This window comes from Mercurialis annua, linkage group LG2 (assembly GCF_937616625.2).
Source record: "Mercurialis annua linkage group LG2, ddMerAnnu1.2, whole genome shotgun sequence".
Lineage (NCBI taxonomy): Eukaryota > Viridiplantae > Streptophyta > Magnoliopsida > Malpighiales > Euphorbiaceae > Mercurialis > Mercurialis annua.
In genome coordinates this window covers 24,295,018-24,303,215 of record NC_065571.1, presented here as the reverse complement: position 1 = coordinate 24,303,215, position 8,198 = coordinate 24,295,018, and the positions used below count along the sequence as shown (strand labels likewise).

The 8,198-nt window shown below is 42.7% G+C and overlaps 1 protein-coding gene across 1 annotated transcript; it reads left to right on the top strand.

The window, feature by feature from the left end:
* The first annotated feature begins 7,499 nt into the window (after nucleotides 1-7,499).
* On the top strand, nucleotides 7,500-8,155 carry LOC126668371 (E3 ubiquitin-protein ligase SINA-like 10). Its single transcript, XM_050361577.1, has 2 exons — nucleotides 7,500-7,586; nucleotides 7,661-8,155. The coding sequence occupies exons 1-2, from the start codon at nucleotides 7,500-7,502 to the stop codon at nucleotides 8,153-8,155; spliced, it is 582 nt and encodes a 193-aa protein (XP_050217534.1).
* Nucleotides 8,156-8,198: the final 43 nt, after the last annotated feature.

Genomic DNA, 8,198 nt, shown 5'->3' with positions numbered 1-8,198 from the left:
AGCCTTCTTTGTCTTTGAATCGATCTCTTGGTCTCATCTTCTAGATTGATCTTATGCATGACCACTTGCAGACTTATCCCCCGGATATCCGAGATTTTCCATTCCATGGTCAATATATGTTGCTTCACCGCTTGTATAATTCTTCACTCTTGATCTTCCGTCAACTTGTTTGAGATGATGATTGGAAGATTATTATTTTCACCAACAAATGCGTACTAGAGATGTGGCGGTAGAGGCTTCATCTTGACAATCGGGGGTACCTTGAAAGATGGGGGGGTGTAACACTCTTGCTCTTATTTAATTCCTCCGGTTTAGGATCGTCTTCCTCGGTATATTCATCATTTGGATTGTCGGATTGAAACTTGACTTGTGAGACTTGAAACAAAACTGATTCTCCCTTTTTAACGAGGGGCTCGATCGAGCTCCCCTTTTCAAATGAAGGGCTCGATCGAGCCCTTAGTAATTTTTTTACTGAAAGTGTTGATCCTTCATAGGCTCGATCGAGCCCTTCATTAACTAGAGGGGCTCGATCGAGCTCCTCGTCTAGAAACTCGAATTCATCGATAATTTCTCCCGTTCCTTGATTCAAAAATTCAACGTTGGCTTGAATTTGCTCCGTCACATGCTCATTCACCATGTCCACTCTCAGACACTCTTCCTCCTCGATGGTACACCTCATAACCTTCTTTATATCAAACTCCACTCTATCTTCATTGATTCCCGGCATGCACATTTATTAAGGCTCTACCTGTATTCATAAATGGATGCCCAAGGATCATGGGGCACTCCTTATCCACCGCGTAGTCCAAGATCATGAAATCTACCGTAAATATGAACTTATCAACCTTCAAAAGCACGTCCTCCAGTATGCCAAATAGTTTCTTCAAGTACGATTAATGCTTGCACCCAAATCACATACGAAATTTATCGAATTCATATTTCCAGTAGTGCAAGGGATAGAAAATTTCCCTATCTATTAGCTTTTCCGGTAAGTTACTCAAGATGATAGAGCTACAATTTTCCGAAAGAGGATTAGTCTCATCTTTGTCACAACTTCTCTTGTTCATGATGATATCCTTCAAGAACTTTGCATATTGAGGCATTTCCCTCAATGCATCTGCCAAGCTAATATTGATTTGAAGCTTCTTTAGGCTAATAATCACCCACGGACCCTGACTTTAGGGGTACCTTACGATAAACCCCCTGATAAAAAAAACGATCAGTAAACCCCCTATTCTTTGTGACGGCTGCACGTAAACCCCCTGAGCCCATTTCTCGCCGATATTTTGGCAAAATGATGACGTGGCACGATATATTCACTGACGGCTCTGCAAGTCACTCTGCATGCATGTCAGACATGTGTAAGAATGTGTAAGGCTGTGTAAGGTTGTGTCGGTTGACTTTTTTCAAAAAAAAAAAAAAAAATCATTTTTACCGCTCGGTTAAAAATCACTTTCTCTCTCTAACATTTTTAACTTTTCCCTCTTCTTCTCCCTTAGTTTATTTGATTTTATTTCTGTCCCAAAAAACGTCCTTTCTGTTCTTTTCGTGTACCTACTTCGTTTCTTCTTCGCCTTGATCGTTTCTTCGTCGCCTTCTTAGTTTCCTGTTAGGGTTTGGTTTCTTGATCGTCTTCTTGGGTTTTCTTCGTTTCTTAGCAACTGGGTATGTAACATTTTATAATTTCTTGAAAATGGAAATTTTTTTGAATTTTTGAAAATGGGTTTGTGTTTATGTTATTTGGTTCGTGTAATGTATAACTTTAACAGGCTTGTGGTTGGCAGGTGTAAAGGGAAAAAATGGGGAAAAGAAAACGAGAGCGAAGGGAGCGGGAAAGGCAAAGTGAAAGAGACAAGAGATGGGAAAGGGGGTCAAATAGTCGAGATAACCCTTTACAACTCCATGATACTGATAGTGAAAGCAGTCAAGAAGTAGTCGAAGGTACGAAACTTTTGTAAATGTTGACCTCATAACCTCTAGGACCACTTATGTTGAACTGGTGTGCTGAAAATGAAGTATGATTTTTGTGGGTCCATTTGTGATAATATTTCTTTATATGCTTGCTTTTGGTGAAAATTTGGATTTTGTGTTGGCTTTGTGAATACTTTATTGTGTTGTGTTGGTTTTATGAATAGTTTATTGTTGGTCTGTTCCTGTTTAAAATTAAATATTGTTGCTGTGTTGGTTGTTTAGGATATAGAGAATTTATTGTCGTTGTTATGTTGGTGGGTGTATCCAATTGTGCGGTTTGTTGGTTTGCTTTAGAAATGAATGCATTGGTTATTTTCTCTTTTTGCAGTTTCACCAGGAGGGGGCAAATTATTCCAGATTAATTTACATCACCATGGGGATCTTGGTGACTTGGCCTATTATGGTGGGGAAGTTCAAAGTAGGATATACCATATTGGTGAGATTGAAATGTCCAACCTTGACAAATGGTGCAGGAGGCTATACGGCGGAAAAGCCATTGTTGATTACCATTGGTGTCCGAAGGGAATCGAATACCGGGATGGGATAAAGGCGATAAACCATGAACAAGATTTCAGGGAAATGGCTGTGACAGGATTAAAGGCAGGGTCTGTTGAGGTATACGTAAGGGAGTATTCTGTCAAGGACATTAAAGAGTTACATGAAAAGATTAAGCTTGACTTGGAGCCTCCTCCTCTTCCCCCTAGTACTGTTGTTATTGAGGAGCTTGTGGACCCGGAGGCTGGGCCAGGGGTAGAGGTGAATATACCAGTTCAAGATCAGGGGCCACCTGTGATTTTACCAGAAATTGAGGGGGTTTTGTTGATCGAGTGGCACGGCAACAATGTGCAGGCACCAGTTATAGATGCATTGGAGCCGAAGGATGCAGTAGCGGGGCTGGAAGAGGGTGTGCAGGCTGCAGTTGTAGATGCTTGGGAGCCTGACCCGTTTGTTGATGTGGTGCAAGAGGGGCTGGATGAGGTTCAGGAGGGGCTGGATGAGGTTCAGGAGGGGCTGGATGAGGCGCAGGAGGGGCTGGCAGAGGGTTTAAATTTAAATGAACATGAAGAAGTGGTTGGGACAGAGAAAGAGTCTGAGGCCAGATTGGCAGAGGTTACTGAAGAGGGGGAGGTGCCAGAAGGGGGGCCAGATTGTCCCCCTTCAACTCTAGAGAGGATGGCACAGGGTTTATTTGATCATATGGCTGAGGAGCTAGAGGGCATGGAGGGGCTGTTTGATGACGATGACCAAAATGAGGTTCAAGCAGAGGAACAATCCGGTCAAAGGGGGAAGAATGAGGGTGAGAAGCCAACTCTTGACGACGTCGAGCTAAATGTCGATGATTACATCGTCGACCCAGACTACGACATATGGGACGACGATGACGATTTGATAACGGAGCTTAGATCGACGGGCCAATATTTTGAAGAGGGACCAGATGCCCAACATGAGGATGATGTAGATGTTGGATCTTCACAGAGATCTGGTGGGAGACCAATGGGAGAGAGTCAGGCAGAATTTCGCCCGGGGGGCGTTGATAGAACTATACATCCAGAAGCTGACGAGCAGGAGGAGGAGGTAGACTCGGACTACATTGCTTCAGATGATAACAACACGGCTTCCGAGTCTGACGGTGACGGTCGGGTGAAGTTCAGGATGTTCAACGAGGAGAAAGAGATGGAAAATCCAACCTTCAAGAATGGATTGCAATTTGTGAACAGAGAGCAATTCAAGAAAGCATGTAGGCAGTGGGGCATCAAACACAGGTATCAACTGCATTTTCCTGTCAACGAGAAGACCCGTGTTAGGGCTAAGTGCTTTGACAAGAGTGACAATGTACCTAAGTGTCGGTTTGAAATATTTACATCCAAGCAAAACATGTCAGATCCGGATGATGAAACATTCCTAGTGAAGACCCTGAACTTGGTACACACTTGCCCGAAGAGAAGATCGAATTTCCACATGACCAGTGCCTATCTGGCTGAGAGTTTCTTGGAGGAGTTTAGGGCCAATCCAGATTACAACCCTGAGCAGTTTGTTGCTAAGATTGCACGGGAGCTGAAGCAGAAGATCAGTGTGCAGACGGCACGAAGAGCACGACTCAGGGCTGTAAGAAAATTTGAGGGGGATGAGGATGGGCAGTATGCTAAGTTGTATGACTACCGAAGGGAGGTCCTTCGAACCAATCCGGGGAGCACAGTGGATTTTAAAGAGTCTCGAGGAAAGTTTGCGGGTATGTACATGTGCTTGGCTGGAATGAAGAATGCCTTCCGGAATGGGCTGAGGCAGATCGTTTGTCTGGACGGTTGCTGGTTGAAGGGGAAGTATGGGGGTCAGTTGCTATCTGCAACTGGGATTGACCCCAATGATTGCATGTATCCTCTGGCTATGGCATGGGTGAAGGTTGAGAATACTGAAAACTGGACGTGGTTTTTGGAGCTATTGAAGGCTGATTTGCATCTGGGCAACAGGACAACCTTCATGTCAGACAAACAGAAGGTAATTGCTTTCCATAACAGAACATTGATTATATAAGCTGGTAATTGCTTTCCATAGTTGTGCATTTTTATCAGTAAGGTCCATAGTTGATCATTTAGTAAACGTTAGGGTCCACAGTTGATCATCTGTTAAACGTTAGGGTCCACAGTTGATCATTTGTTAATGTCTTTAACTTGTGCTTCTACAGGGCCTCATACATGCACTGGACGCGCTTTTTCCACATTCAGAGCACAGGTATTGCTGGAGGCATCTGTGGGCAAATTTCAGAACCACCTTCCACTTGCAACATTTAAAGCCGCTTATATGGAACATTGGGATTGCAACCTACACATCCAAATTGAATGCTGCCATGAAAGTTTTGGAGAATACTCATACGGCGGGCTACAACTGGATTGAGGAGAGATCTAGGGAGCATTGGTCCAGGGCACATTTCAGGCCGCAAGTCAAGTGTGACATATTGCTGAACAATTTAGCGGAGGCCTTCAATAAATATGTACTGACTTCGAGGACGAGACCTATCTTGACGATGTTTGAAATGATTAGGACTCAGCTGATGAAGCGGATCCATGACAAACAGATTTTTGGGAGCAAGATTAATTCGCGGTTGTGCCCTAAAATTAGGAAAAAACTGGACAAGATAATTGAAGAGGGTTGGAATTACACCGCACACCCTGCCGGCAGTCCTCAAGTGCAAGTTATAGGTCCCGGAGGTCAGTTCGTGGTAAATTTGGATGAAAGGACTTGCACATGTAGGCGTTGGGACCTCACTGGGATTCCATGCGTTCACGCATGCCCCTGTATTTATGAGAACAATGAGGTCCCAGAGAACTATGTGGACGACTGCTACACAAAAGCCACCTACCAAAAAGTGTACAGCTATGTTATCAACCCTTTGAATGGGGCTGATATGTGGGAAACCGATCCAAATCCATTCCATATCATAGTTCCTCCCTCGCCTGTGCAAACAAAGAAGCGGGGTAGAAAATCGACGGTAAGACGAAAGGAAGCGGAAGAGCTAGAGCAGCAACATGAACAGACTGTACAGGAGGCCCATGCAAAGAGGGCAAAGTTAGGACGTAAGTGGCTTCAAAAGGTTAAATGCAGTGAATGTAACCGATTTGGCCACAACAAACGGACGTGCAAAAAGGACAATGACCAAGCTGCATGTGGGAGTGACACTCAGCCAGAAGCAAGAGCTGCAGGGGATGAAACAGGGGGAGAAGCACCAGATGCAGGGGAGGTTCCAGGTGGGGAGTTTGGAACTGGAGAGCAGGCCCCAACAGGAGAGTCTGGCGTACACCTAAGTGGAGCCTATTCTGCAACAGAACAAGCCTTGGTTGAATAGCAAGGTGTAGGGGAACCCAGTCATGACACTTCTACACAAGCTGCTCGAGCTGCTAAGAGAAAAGGAAAGAGGCCTGCTGGTCGAGAAGTCCCTTCGCGATACAGGGACTGTTTGAGGAAACGAACAACGAACAAGTAGTGCAACAAAACAGATGGATGTATATTTTGTACCATGTGCTTTTTGTTAAGGAACGTTTTTTGTTTTGGGCAACACATGGATATATTTTACTAGATGCCCCAACTTTGTTGTGTTTAGAAGCGTACGGTGGTGTATGTGCAAATGTAAATGGTTGGAAATGTTATTCTGAATGGTTTTTATTTGTAAATGAAGTTGGTTTATGATTGTCTTTAATTGTGCCAGATTATGGTTGTCTTTTATTGTCATACGCTTGAGTGAAAGTATAATATCCTACGGCCCTCCATGTATTAGCAATAATCAATCATGGACCCTTTTGTTTTCTTATATGATCAAGCATGGACCCTAATATTTCATTATTTTAACAGACCTAGCCCCTATGAAAAACAACCCAATCATCCTTGGCCCACAGTGTGGCCCATAAATATCCGCCTACAACTCATCCAGCCCCACTCATCCAGTGTTTAACGCTTACAACTCAACTCAAAAATTACAACCAAAAATGGAAGGAGTAGCTGCACAAGTGGTTTGCGATTGCGGAATCCCATGTCGCCTACAGATTTCTTCAACGGATAGGAACCCCACTCGAAGATTTTACGCTTGTTCAAAGCGAACTGTAAGTAATTCATGTGCTTTACAAAAAAATTCAAACTGTAAGTAATTTACATTAATTTTTTGACCTTACTTCGCCTTTTATTTTTTCGAACTAAATTTGCCAGAATCAGTGTAATTTTTTTGCCTGGCTAGAGAATGACATGCCTTACCAAATGTCGGTGGTCCGAGACTTGAAACTTGACCTCCATGTCATGACTGTTGAACTGGAGGAGGCCAAAAGTTTGCTTGCTGCTAAAAAGGACGAGTTCCAGGGATTGAAGGAGTCCCATGAAATGTACATAGACGAAAATCAGGGATTGAAGGAGTCCATTGAGATGTATCGCGATGAAAATGGAATCTTGTTTGAGGAAAGCGGTCTACTTTTTATGGAGATAGACATACTGAAGGGCCAGATCAAGGACATGGAGGTCAAGTGTGCAGACTTGGAGAGGTCAACCAGGATCATGAAGTTTGGTTTTTGTGCTGCTTGTGCAGTTGCAGGATGCAGTGTAGGCTTGCATTGCATGAGGAAAAATTGAATAATTATTAAATGATGTTGCTTCATTATTATTATGGGTTGTAATGCTACATATATTAATTAAATAATTTTTAATTTCAGACAGTGTTTTTTTAATTATGATAGAGCAATTAATTAAATATGCTAGAGTAATTATTAATGATGTTTTACAGCCCAATATCGCTAATTATACATACTGACTTGTCTTATCAGCATTAATGTTGTTTAAGAAACCAATATACCCTTTCATTAACCAAAATCGTCATTAATGACATCCACTCACTTGGGAAACAACACACCGCTTAAGTGAAGAATATGAAAAGACATCTATCCAACTTCTTTAAATATGTAATCATGCTTACTTACTAACACACACAAAGACACTTATCATTCATACTTAAAGTGATCCACTTTCGCCTTCATCTTCAAAACAACGCAGCAATGCCTGATAATACAGTCCGTTCGTTTGATCTTGAACTCATGGACTGTGCCGTATGCTGTGAACCTCTACGCCCTCCCATTATTCAGGTTTGACCCCACATCATTTATATATTTATTCACTTTAGGTTATTCTTAATTTTCTAACTTTTCCTTTTCTTCAGTGTCAGAATGGACATGCAACATGCAACTCCTGCTCTGTAAAGATGGGTAAATGTCATGCTTGCACTTTGCCAATCGGACCGATGCGCTGTCGGATAATGGAAGCAGTCGTGGAGTCTTTAACGGTTTACTGCCAGAACAGAGCATATGGTTGCCAAGAAAGCTTCAATTACGACGAGAAGACAGATCACGAGAAATACTGCTCTTTTATAGAGTGTTCATGCCCGATTCCAGAGTGCAATGTGAAGGGCTCGTCTGAAACCATTTATGCTCACTGCAAAGAGTTGCATAAAGATATTCTCACACTATTTAACTTTGGACGTAAATTTTCAGTTTCTGTGGACATGCATGATAGGGGTTTGCTTCTCCAAGAAGAACAATCAGACGTTGTGTTTGTTCTGAACAACACGAAGTGCTCTTATGGGAATATTATAACAGTGTTTTGTCTCGGGCCATTGTCAAACCGAAGCTGCCCTTATGACATCGAGATAATGTGACTTATGTGGTCTACACAAAAGAGGAAACATTCTCCTAGTTACA

Coding starts and splice junctions, on each gene's coding strand:
- LOC126668371 (XM_050361577.1), top strand. CDS start 7,500: ATGCCTGATAATACAGTCCGTTCGTTTGATCTTGAACTCATGGACTGT. Junction 7,587..7,660: donor TACGCCCTCCCATTATTCAG/GTTTGACCCCAC, acceptor CCTTTTCTTCAG/TGTCAGAATGGACATGCAAC.